The sequence below is a fragment of the Arachis hypogaea genome, chromosome 15, assembly GCF_003086295.3.
Source record: "Arachis hypogaea cultivar Tifrunner chromosome 15, arahy.Tifrunner.gnm2.J5K5, whole genome shotgun sequence".
Taxonomy (NCBI): Eukaryota; Viridiplantae; Streptophyta; class Magnoliopsida; order Fabales; family Fabaceae; genus Arachis; species Arachis hypogaea.
In genome coordinates, this window is record NC_092050.1 from 154,011,216 (window position 1) to 154,023,709 (window position 12,494).

At 34.5% G+C, this 12,494-nt stretch overlaps 2 protein-coding genes across 3 annotated transcripts; one reads left to right on the top strand and one right to left on the bottom strand.

The window, feature by feature from the left end:
* Positions 1-168: 168 nt before the first annotated feature.
* LOC112751506 (DNA-binding protein RHL1) lies at positions 169-6,744 on the top strand. Of its 2 annotated transcripts, none has more exons than XM_025800659.3 (12): positions 169-801; positions 1,372-1,482; positions 1,952-2,038; positions 2,200-2,411; positions 2,888-2,960; positions 3,258-3,476; positions 4,407-4,440; positions 4,524-4,573; positions 4,668-4,716; positions 5,342-5,376; positions 5,921-6,001; positions 6,123-6,744. In XM_025800659.3, exons 1-12 carry the CDS (start codon positions 460-462, stop codon positions 6,156-6,158), a joined length of 1,329 nt encoding a protein of 442 aa, XP_025656444.1. In that variant the 5' UTR covers positions 169-459; the 3' UTR covers positions 6,159-6,744. The 2 variants fall into 2 exon arrangements, with proteins under 2 accessions (XP_025656444.1, XP_025656446.1); XM_025800661.3 differs by having other exon boundaries at positions 333-801; positions 4,410-4,440.
* Positions 6,745-8,688: 1,944 nt separating this feature from the next.
* On the bottom strand, positions 8,689-12,494 carry LOC112751507 (probable metal-nicotianamine transporter YSL7). The gene is made up of 6 exons (XM_025800662.3): positions 11,974-12,494; positions 11,047-11,201; positions 10,683-10,780; positions 10,467-10,601; positions 10,135-10,324; positions 8,689-10,050 (listed from the first exon to the last, which is right to left on the bottom strand). Exons 1-6 carry the CDS (start codon positions 12,425-12,427, stop codon positions 8,950-8,952), a joined length of 2,133 nt encoding a protein of 710 aa, XP_025656447.1. The 5' UTR covers positions 12,428-12,494; the 3' UTR covers positions 8,689-8,949.

Here is a 12,494-nt window from a genome sequence, read left to right on the forward strand (position 1 = left end):
TTGTGCAATCTAATTTTAGCAATTTTATTGGAACATTCTTTTTTCAATATCTCCTTATTTATGTGAGACTTAATATATATCAAAATGTAAAAATAAATAATTTAAAAAAAATTATTTTGTCATAAACTAATTTAAGATATAACTCATTAGCCTCCTCAACTAAATTTTAGTAGGCCAAAATAAAGTAAAATAGCAATTATTTAAACTTTCAAACATATTCTTAACTTGTGCTGCACAAATATTTATAGCTTTTTTATTTATTTAAAAAATGAAAAAGAGGTTATACTGTTATAGAATAATATTATTTGTTAGTATTATTTAGTTTTGATAGAACAAGCTGAAAGCCTGAAACAAAACAAGTGAACCTTAAACCCAGTGATAATTATTAATTAAAGCTGACACGAAGAAAAATAATTTATTTCCCGCCTCTGACTGTGAGCGCCGAAGAAGAGAATCTCAATGGCGCGCGGAAAGAAGAAGAACGTCGACGAAGCCGAAGCAACTGACATGGATCCCTCAACAAACTCTGAAGCCATAGAGCGCAAGAGGCTCAAGGCGTTGGCGTTCTCCACCGGCATTCTCTCCGACGTTCCCGACGGCGACGCCGCTTCCGTCCAACTGAAGCCGTCATCGACGGTGGCGAAGCACCACGGTAAGGACATCATCAAGAAGTCTCAGAGGAAGAGCACAAGGTTCCTCTTCTCGTTCCCCGGCCTCCTTGCTCCCATCGCCGGCGGTAAGATCGGCGAGCTCACGGATCTAGGAACGAAAAACCCTATTCTCTACCTCGATTTTCCGCAGGTTATCTCCATTTTTAAATTTAATTTGAACTTTTTATGCTAAAATGAAATTTTACTTGAGTTTTGTTTGTAATTGAGAGCGAGATGGTAGCGTGTCAGAGATAGTATAATTAGCTCTTATTTAGGTTAACTTCGTGTTTCATTTGAAAAAAACAAAAGTGTATAGTTTAGCTACTCACTGCATTATTTTCAATGTTTCGAAGGATGCGATTTTGTTGTTCTTAGTTGCTAGGGTCAACTATGATGAGGCAGAAAGAGAGAAGGAACTGCGAGAATAACTGAAAATAGAGAATGAGGAGATATTTTATCTTCATCATGCGATCAGCTACCCTGGTTTTGTACCAATTGTGATTTAACTGCCTACTGCAGTTTGTAACTAATTCTAACAACTTGGTTTTGGAATAGCCGCCACATAAAATGTAAATACTGTATTATAGTTTCAGTACTAAGGTCGGTTTGGGTTTCTGTGAAATAGTATGAGTATGAGCAGTTGCTTGCTTTGGATGGATTATAAGTATTGGGTTTGTTGCTTTATGTTTTGGTATCTGAAGTGATTTCTCTTACCTTCCAGGGCCAAATGAAGTTATTTGGTACTATTGTATATCCCAAGAACAGATACCTGACTTTACAGTTCTCCAGAGGTGGGAAGAATGTAATGTGCGAAGATTCTTTTGATAACATGGTTGGCTTTCTATCCCACTTCATTGTTATCTTCATTTTTGTTGACGCCTGATCTAGATAGTGCAAGTTAGATGATGCTTAAGGTGCTCAACTAAATAAATTTCTCCTTGTTACCTCCTATCACAGGCTTTTAATATATTCATTTCATGATGGGTGAATAGGTTTGTAGTTAACAGTATGGTCTATCATAAGACACAGTGGTATTCTTTCCCTTGTTAGTGGGAAAATGCATTGTTGTTATTGTTGTTGTTTCATTGTATAAATTAATGTAGTTTCAATTCCTATGTTTACCCTATGTAACATACAGATGTCTAGATCTAACAATGCTTTGTGTTCTTCCTGAATCTCTTGCTTTTAGTCTAGGAACTATGATCTTATGCATGTCTTTCTGATTGTTCATTTGCAATTTTGTGTTTCCTGTAATTGGGATTTTCTGCATGAAGTAATTGATAATTTCATGCTTTCAATAGATTGTATTTTCGGATGCATGGTGGATTGGGAGGAAAGATGAGAATCCAGAAGAAGCTAAGCTGGAATTTCCTAAAGAATTGCATGAGGTTAGCAATATTTACACTGTCACAGTTACCTAATTATAGAGACAACTGTTGCGTGCTTCTATATTTGGCATGAAGGAAAAATGAAATCTCCCCCCTTCCATGCCTCCTCCTCCCTCTCTTGTGTGGCTGATACAACTGTTTGGAGTTTCTTTCTATTTCAGGGACAGCAAGCTGAATATGACTTTAAAGGGGGTGCAGGTGCAAATTCTGCAGTTAATAAAGCTGTTCACAAAACCAAAATTCAATGTGCAGAATCAGATTCACCAATGACACCAGTTGACAATGATCTATCAGATAGTGAAATGAATTCAAAAGATATGAAGGAAACGGTCCCAGTCCGCCATTCAGGAAGAATTACAAGAAAATCATATAAGTATGACCCTCTTCTATATTAGTTTACTTGATGTGTGCCAGTATAAAGTCATGAAAAATTATCATGGTTTGGTCATGATAGCAGCAGATTAAATAAAATTATTAAGAATTCCTTATTTTGTAATAGGAGACATTCTTCAATCTATGTAGTCAACTCCTCTTACTCAAGAAAGGCTTTTTAATTCTTGTTGATGATAATGTTGATGTGTAAACAGAATTCTTCCATATTTCTTTATGCGTATTGCTAACTGGACATAAAATCATGAAAAGTTGTGGTGTTCTTATAAACACATTATTGCCATATTGTGAAGTTGTGCTGGAACCAGGGGCCTAATCTGCCTTGAAACTTAGTGCTAAAATGTTCATATATAATTTTCTGTTAAACTATTTTGCTGAGTTATTTAGGAGGATGATCTGACTTAAATTAGTATTATTGTGACTGAAGGCCGTACTTATGTGGTTCTTTTTTTGGACCAGATTTACAGAACTTTCTTCTGATGATAGTTCTGGTGCAAGCAGCCCTGACCTTTCTGAAGATGAAGAAAAATTGGTACAAGTTGATGCTATTGTAGACGATCACCAGATTGAATAATTCTAATAGTCTGTTTTGGATCCCCTTGATATTTGGGGGTAAAAAGTTCAGGATTTAATTCTACGTAGATTTTTTTCATAAAAAACTCTATTCCCTTAATACTTTACCCTCATTACTTGCAACTGTGTTCAACATTATTTGTCCTTTTTGCTTTTTATTTCTTCGATCATCATTAAAATGTCGAAATTTAGAAATTCATTGATCTTATATTTTATATTGAAGTTTTATTCTATCTTTGTTAACTCATCAATACAGGGAAAAAGTCCATGCCCTGTAGTTGTTGACATTGATAATGAGGATACAACCGAAGTGGATCAAGTCCGTGAGGAAAATAAAGAGCATGCTTCAGGCTTAAAATCTAAGAAAGTTCCTCGATCTGCTTCAGCCACTGCAAATAATGAAGTTGTGTCTAGTAACAATGCTTCACTTGTCCAGCCTACTATAGGCACATTATTCAAGAAAGCAGAAGAGAAGGTAAGGTTTTGACACTGTAAGCAGGACCAGCATTTAATTTCAGTATATCTCAATATTAGTCTATTCTTTTTCTTTTTGTATTAAAGATTCTCTGTAGTCGAATATTGCGCCTCCTCTCAGTTTATAGTTCAACATACAAGATATTTATTAGTCTTTTTAGATGTAGATCTTATGTTTTTTCTTGGTAAGTGCCCTCTGGCAATTTCTATGAATGAAAGTTTGGTCTTCTATAAAAGGAAAAAAGGGCATCGAAGATATGGAGGTGCTTTTTGAATTGCATCTCTAATTAATTAAGAAAATGTTTCTTAGCCTCTTGCTAGACACTAGGTTATGTAGTCTTTTAATGGTGGTTTGAAATCAAATCTTATTTGATCATGGATCTAAGATTTTGTCATATGACCTCTACTTTCTAATATTCTTTTGGAAGATTTGAAGATGTACTTGCTTCTTTTTCTTTTCTTTCTTTTTTTTTGGTTGGGTGGGGTTCTTCCTTGCCGGGAGAGGGGGGGCGGGGGTCAATTGATATGCGTGGGACTGGGATTAATATAAACAATTTTCAAAACCTTAAAAATACATGTTTAGATCATGTAAATCAGCACAAGAATAAGGTTTTTACCTTGTGACCTGGAAGTCATGAGTTAAAATCTACCTACATCTACTTTCCTTAAACATCACTAGGTGGGAGCCTTGTCTAATGTCTAGGTTGCCTGTTTTAAAACGTGGAGATTTTTCACTTCTGATAACTATCTGTCTATCCATGCATGCAATGAGAACACATGATTGTTCATCTCAATCAAGTATCTCTGCATGATACTCTTTGGAAGACCTTAAGGTCTCAATTCTCAATATCTTTCCTTCACACCAAGATGAATTTGAATAATCTGATATTCTTGTATATATTTAATGGTCAAATTCCTTTTTGTTTTTCAGAAGGCTTCAACAAGGAAACCTCAATCATCTGAAGGTTGTAAAACTTTTGTTTCTTTGTATAATTATCAGCAATTGGATTTGTGAAAATTGAATGATAAAACTATTGGTGTTTTTCAGTTACTGGCCAGAAATTGCAGCCTGGTGGTTCAAAAAGAAAGATTGATCAGGTCCTCATTTTCCTGAATACAGAATCATCTTAATAGCAGTAAGTGGTTCAACGTTGGAATATGATAAAAGCTAATAAATTGGCTATTGTTACAGGATGCAGGAACCAAAAAACGGGCAAGGAAGACCAAGGACAAAACTTTCGGTGAATATCCTCCTATCCAACTTAACTCTCTATTGGCTGTGTTTTTATCATTATTAAAATGTAGAAATTCAATCTAAGATGAATGGATCTATGGATATTTCTTTGGAAGTCCTCCGTAAACTTTGAGTAGCTATTAATCTTAGATAAGTTTTGGCCCTATTGATATGGCATGTCCTATGCAATATATGGTTGTTTTCTGACTCTGATATAATCCCTGCCTGAACATCAACAAATCAGTAGAAACTAGAAGACGTTTTATGTTTTTTCTTATTGTTCTTCATGTAGCTGTCCAAAGGGCAGCCCAGTACACAAGCATCCCATGTTAACGCAGGGTCCGGGAAAGGGCTGCACCTAAAGGGTGTAATGTAGGCAGCCTAACCTAATAATTGCATTAGTGGCTGATTCTATGGCTTGAACCCAAGACTTTGAGGTCATACGGAAACAACTCAACCGTTATTTTATTTTATTTTTTTTCTTTTTAGGGAGTTACCAATCTGCATTAAAGGCTGCTTCTTTTCTGTAACTAAATGTCGGTTTTTCGTCTTCTAAAGTTTCTAAAATCTTCTATCTTAATAAGTCATTCACTAACAACTTTGGCAAACTTACGGTGTATGCTATTTTTCAGATGAACATATTACAGTAAAAAGCAAGGGGCATAAGGTAACTTTTTCCCTTTTTAAGTCCATGATTTTACTTATTGGTTGATGCTTATCATAATGTTAAACAGCTCAGCAACTTATATAGGAAGTAAATCTTAGAATTTCTACTGGTTCTCCCGTTCTTTCATGGATTAGCTTTGCTTTCGATAATTGTTTGCCACAAACTGCATTTTGCCATCTCTCAATTTCCTTTTGTTCTGTCTTTGATATTTAAGTTTTCTACTAATACTTTGAGGAACACTCTTTGACTTTATTTTCTTTCTTGAATTTTGATCACTGATTTTTCCGTACCTGCATGAGTGCACTTGCTTCTTGTTTGTCTCTGGTTTCGCATTATATCGTATACTAGGGTTTTAGTCCCTTTTTTTTTTTCACAATGTTTGAATTGGGATATTTTTCCCATTGATCACTTTGGGATTCAATACACTGCCTATTCTGAAAATGTACTCGTTTATCTATGAACCTCTCCCTCTTATGCTCTCTTCTAATAAAACTTGAATTAGCATTTGCACTGCAATATGATTCCTTGGCACTTTTCAATATAGGTTGAAGATGATGATGATGATGATGATGATGATGATGATGATGATGATGATGATGATGATGAATTTTCAAATGCTTCAGAGGTAATTGTTCCTGATACACATGGCTGCATTTGCATGCATGTAGTTCTGTAACCACTGCTAGTTTTTCAATCATCTGAACTGTATTTTATGTTTTTTTTTTTTTTTTTCTTATTTTATTTAGGATGATAATGATAGCGATGAAGACTGGACTGCCTGAGAGTGTGATATGAAACGCAGTTATTAGGCACAGAGATGATAAGGCATAGGTGATGTGGTGACCTTGAAGTCATTATGATGGATGAACTGTGATGATATTCCACTGCTTACCTATCTCTCCAGTGCATACATTAGAGAAGGGGTTTAAGATCGAGAGAGAGAGAATGAAATTTGCTCACTATTTGGTGTTTACCACTTCAGTCTTCATCTTGCAAAATCGAAGTTCATATAAGTGACACAAATTTCAATCATCTTAAAAAGTGTTTTACAAAAGAACATGAAGCTAAAGATGCAAGTTTATGGAGGACTTGAAAAAAAAAAAACGAATGATCGGTAGGTTCTATTGAATATTTAGAAGACTGGTAGTGTGTTTGGTAAAAGGTAGAAACTGATGAATTAATGAATGTTTTTAAGATTGATGTTATAATAGTTTGCCCAATATATATTGTATACTTGTTTTTTGGGTTCAGCGTCTGTCCCTAACCAATCATGGCATGCTTGTTGGTGGTGTTGGTGAGGGGGCAGGTGGAACATATGAAACATACCGAGATATTGAAAAAGGTGAATGTAATCGAAATTTATTCCAAGTTCTTCTTAAGCTTCATTCATGTGGATTTTTACGGAGCAAGTTAAAACTTTATAGTAGACACAATGGAGTAAGAGTTCAGTGATGCAAAGTTACATCAAAGTTCTTGTTACCGGGAGAATTTGTTCAATAACAAATTTCTAGTCCCCTTGGAAGATACTATATGGTCAAAGAAAGCATTCTATATGAGCAAGATATCATTGATAATTGAAAATATGCGATGCCTTGACACTTCTTGTTGTTGACATTGATGGAGTGTTTGAATAAATAGATGACAATATAGATAGTTAAGATAACCATAGAGCAATTTGCTATTGCCCCTATTTTCACAGTTATGAAATGAAGCATGCAGGAGTTTACTTCATTTATATATAAAAGTACTTGGGACAGACACCAATAGTTAAAAGCAGAGACTTTGATCAATGATTTATATAGTAGATTTCATCTGGTACAATAAGATTTTATTCTTATTAGCATTGAATATTTTAACAAAGGAATTTATAAATTTTAGAATATGGAAAGGGAGTTTGCTAGTTTAAACTAATATACTTTAACACAAAATAATCATGTTTTTAATCAATTCAAGTTATGTAGCATGTAATTAAAAGTTTGGATAAAAATAAATTTTTGAACACACATATTGAATATATCATAGAACCATGTAACGATCTCTCTATTTATGTTCCTATGACTATATGAGTAAAATTGATACGATAAATTAATTATTTAAAATTCAACTAAATTATAATATTCTAAGTTCAAATTAAGTACGAAAAAAAAAAGAAAATTTATTGTGCTAAACTGCTAGTGTACTCATTACTCAATAATATTTATTATGCAATTGTAATATATAATAGAAGATAATTATCCTTTATAAATGGATAACATGGGGTACCAATCAGACGTCCACAAATCTGAGTCACAAATCATTTGACTGTTTTAGTTAATATTTTCACGCAATTACATATGAATTTCTACTTTCTACCTTATAAATTGATTGTGCAAGATGGGCAACACCCTCGCTGCCATTGCGATTCTAAGGAAGCGGAAACAATATGGAAGAGGGTGGATGCGTGGCAGATGCTTGCACATAAAATGTCTTCGTCCAAGGATTACTGCGACAAAATGATGTTCCCAAGTCAATAAACTACCTTCAGATTATGAAAGACAGATTTTTTTTTGCGGATGCTACCACTGTGAAATTGCTTATTGATTACTTATCTGCCCACAAAGGAGAGAATGCTTTTCAAGAATTTGTGCAGAAAATTGTTGGAATATATCAATATAACCCATTAGTTCATTAGTTGAATCCAGGATTTGATGTTTTAGCTGTTGTATTATGGCGTAATATATGAGATAATATTTTAAGATTGTTAAATCTTTAATCATTAAATATATTTACATGGTTGGAAAAGGGCTCTTTAGCCTAGAAACTCATCTCTTTTGGGTCAAATTTTCCAATTATTTCTATATATCTCCTTAGCATTAGATTTTTGGTTAAGTTTAAGGTGATTGTTATAGTGCTTAAAAAGTAATGCCTAATTTATTAAAAAAAAGTTAAAAATTAATATTTAATTTAAAATGTATAAAAATAAATAATTTTTAAAAATTTAGAATTTATTACAAAAAATAAACTAGACAAAATTTAGACACCATAGAATTAGCCTAAATTCAATTATGGATAATAACAATTTATTTGAATTTGTAAACCAAAAGTAATCAATAATATGCTAATGTTACTTTCTAGCTTATCCTCTAATTGCAATTTGCAAGAATAAATTTCCTTTGCTAAAGAGTATTACAGGTAAGTTTTAAATAATCTAAATGGTTATAGCTCATTGTAATGCAATTTTATTATCAGAATTCATATATTATAAATAGAAGTTGGGAGTATGTATACCTGAAATGAAGATGTTTTAGGAGCCTCAAACTAACACAATCAATCTAAGCATGAAACCAAATACTTGTTGATATAACACTGCACATTTTGTCTTTATCATGTTTGTTCAACTACATGTGAAAGCAGAATTATGAAAATATAAACTTCAACCAATTTTGCTACATACAATTTGACCTTCATTCCCTGAGAAAGTATAGCAGAAACTTGAAAATTGCATCTTAAACTAGTCTTGCACTAAAGTTTAAATCCCAAGAACATGCTTTAAGACTTCCTTAAGACACTGACTGAATTCAAGTCCATTGAACCTCAATTCCCTAAGAAAGTGTCAACCCTGGCATTAGTGGCCCTAGACAAGAACTTCATACAAATAGGTGGTTTAACTCCAGCAAGAGCAAGAATTGAAGAAGGCAGAGTCCATATTCCATCACCACAAATCAAACCAGAAGCTACAGCTGGTCCAAATGCATTAGCCTTAGCCTTGTTCAACTTTTCCCACACAAACAATATCAAACTTCCAACACACATGTCAATGGCAAAGTAGGGTCCTAGATAGAATGGTATTGCCATGGCCATTGGAAGTGGTATGTACCTCCCCCTTTTACCTAGGAAATCTTTGATCATGTTTATTGCAATGGCAGAACCAAAGAGGATATAGCAAAGCAAGAGGCAGTGTTTTGGTAGAGACTTGAAGCCTTCTACACCCAATATGGCCATGTTCCTGAAAACCATTGCATTTGGGGCAGGGTATTCACTATTTGGTGTCCCAAGATCAGGAAATGCTTTGTAGAAAATCCAAAAGACACATGGAGAAACTACACACCCCATTGCTGTGCCAATTACTTGGCTCACAAACATGGAGCGAGGCGAAGCAAGGGTAAGGTAGCCGGTCTTAAAATCTTGCATCAAGTCAGAAGCTGTGGAAACAATGTTCATCATCACCCCACAAGCTGCTAGGCCAGCAAGAACTCCACCATGTGATGAACCGGCCCATGCTCCAATTGTAAAGATGGCAAGCTTTCCATAGGTGGATGCAAGTGACCAATCCGTCAGTCCAGAGCCATAAGAATTGCAAAAGGCTAAGGTAGGAGCAATGAGGTAGATGACAATCATGTAATACCATTTCAGTTGATGAAATATGTGAGGCAAAGTGGCTGTAGAGATGGCAGCTATGGCTACATAGCCTCCAACTGCAAACCATGTGGGAATCTGATCTTTAAGAAAGAGTTGGGTGCGGCGCTGATCATCATAGGATTGCTGAGGAGGCAATGGAGAGTCCTGATCAGCAACAGGAAGAACACTTTCCCTTTTGTTCCGAAATTGAGTATACAAACCCAAGAATGTATGAGTTAGCACCTTGAAGAAGTTATATAAACCATCTCCAAGGATCATAGCTATGGCTAGAAATACCTGAGTTCAAGGTGAAAGATGCATCCAATTAGAAGCATTTAGATTAACAATGGCACTAGAGGTGCTTTGTAACCAAAAACTTACTCTATAACCTTGGATTCCATGAAGGCTGCCGTCGCCAAGGCCCTTAGCATACCAATCACCTTCTCTGTTCTTTATGAGTGGCCACATTAGACCCCATGAAAGGATTCCTCCAAGGAGCACTGATATGTTTATGATGTAGGGGCAAATCATTCCTACTCCAATGTAGGTTGCAGAGAAATCAAAGTAAAACCTGAAGCAAAGTAAAGGCTGAATTAATGATAACTAATTGAGAATGAGTTCCAATATATGAGGTATCTTAGTATTAGATTTATGCACATGTTATTCTCAAGATAAAATGAATGCTTATTTAAAACAAATATGTCACAATGTACCTGTTCTGATATGCTTTGAGCCCCAGTGAAGGGAAGGCTTGAAATCCACATTGGTCAGTGGCTGTATAGAACCATTGAAAGAAACCCCATAGAAAACTAAAACTGAAGAATTTTCCCAAAGTTTTCACTTGCTTCCTGGAGTAGTGGAAAAAGAAACAAGAAATTATTTTTGGATATCCAACTTTTGATGCAGTTAGAGTCTGCTAAAGTTCATACTTTGCTAATTTGGCTCCCTGAGGAGTGTGGAAACTGTTGATAAGATGAGCAGTTGCAGTACCACTTGGATATGTCAATTTGAAGTCAATAACCATAATCTGCAGCATGCAAATGAAAATTGAGACAATGATAAGTTGATAACAAATGGTAAGTTGGTAACAGTAAAATATGATAATGAATAAACATCCAATTTGGTACTAAAAGAATTTTAGATCAGACATTTTAGTTCTCAACAAATTTTTATTCTTTAGAAGTCTTCAAGAATTACTCCCATCATGCTATTTCATTTTCCAATATATTGTACTAAAAAAAAAAGTTAAACGGAAATGGATAATGCAATCAATGTTTGAAGAAGTAGTCATACCTTTCTAAGAGGTACAACTGAGAAGAGTCCAAGAAAGCTAACAACAAATAGAAAAGCAATCATCCATCCTAATTTTGGGTCCTTAAAGTCACTGCTATCTGATGTTTGATCAGCCACTCGTTTACTCATTCCAAATAGGTAACTCCCAAATCCTCCTGATCATATAAAAGTCAAACACAGAATCTGAATCAGAATTTTCAGTTAGCATGAGCCTCCTATTATGACTTAATAACAAAATGTTATCCAAAACGTTCAATTTTGTCAAATAACAATGATATAATTTTCCAACTTAGATTAACATTACCTTAGTGATAGATGATATAGTGAGCATGGTTTCACATATACCTCTTATAGAATATAGAGTAATCATCAAGTTTTTCTTTAATATTTTTCTTTTCTGTTTTTTTTTGCACCTCTCAAATTTGTTTTGGTATATACTGAAACTCAAGACACAAAAATGGCATTATCTTTGAATTCATGATATCATCTGGCCTTAAATTTCTTCAAAATTAGTTAAAGTTGGTTACATACATATTTAGTTAACCACTTTAGTGTTGAAGATTTTTCAGTGAAATTTATACAAATTCAATCTTGGTCCACAGAGTTCCACATCATGCCAGAATACTAATCAAGGAGAAAAGTATATACTTTTTCTTTTTTATTTTTACTTTTCTATGAGCAAAAAGTGAAAAAAAAAAAAAAAAACACTAGTATTCACTCTTAATTTCAATGCTAAGGTAACAATCCTACTCTAGAGACTAATCACAGATCATATTTCAAGACATCTGTTTAGAAAGTTTAAAAAGTGTTTTAAAGATATCCAATCATGTATTGTCAGTCAATAAAAGTATTTAACTCAAACATGCATGAATTTGATTGAATGACAGTTTACAATTTTAGAAAAGGACATAGCAAAAGAAGTTATACCACTAAAAGCTATGCCAGAGGATGCAACAACACATGTTTGGATGACAGTGTTCTCTTGCCTTGTAAAAGGTTGTTTCAACATTCCAGAACCTTCCAAGAACTTGGTCCATGTCTTAACAAAGAAGAACCCCAGAAGCCCTGCAGACACATTCAGAGAAGGTATGATTCCAACTGTGAGGTTGAGCTTCATGACTATGAAGGTGAAGAGTATGCTGAGTGCAAGGCTCACTGCAAAAGCTCTCAAAGTTAGTTGGTTCCTCCATGATGGAACCAGCTTGTGTTGAAACACCTTCTCCACTGAAACCTCTTCTTCCCTCAGTTCTATGGTACCATTTTGTCTTGATTCATGCTCTATGGTACCATCATCTCCATGATCATGATCATGTTCATGATGATCAAGAGAGTCAAGACCATTCTCCATCACCATCCTATCCCCACTTCTATGTTGGGCCATTAATTTAGTTGTAGTTTGTAGTCCTTTTTATAACCAACAAGAAGTTGGAATTATGCATGTGAATGTA

Coding starts and splice junctions, on each gene's coding strand:
- LOC112751506 (XM_025800659.3), top strand. CDS start 460: ATGGCGCGCGGAAAGAAGAAGAACGTCGACGAAGCCGAAGCAACTGAC. Junction 1,483..1,951: donor AAGATTCTTTTGATAACATG/GTTGGCTTTCTA, acceptor TGCTTTCAATAG/ATTGTATTTTCGGATGCATG. Junction 4,441..4,523: donor GAAACCTCAATCATCTGAAG/GTTGTAAAACTT, acceptor GGTGTTTTTCAG/TTACTGGCCAGAAATTGCAG.
- LOC112751507 (XM_025800662.3), bottom strand. CDS start 12,427: ATGGCCCAACATAGAAGTGGGGATAGGATGGTGATGGAGAATGGTCTT. Junction 11,202..11,973: donor CTCTGGCATAGCTTTTAGTG/GTATAACTTCTT, acceptor TTATATGATCAG/GAGGATTTGGGAGTTACCTA. Junction 10,051..10,134: donor ATGGAATCCAAGGTTATAGA/GTAAGTTTTTGG, acceptor CCTTGAACTCAG/GTATTTCTAGCCATAGCTAT.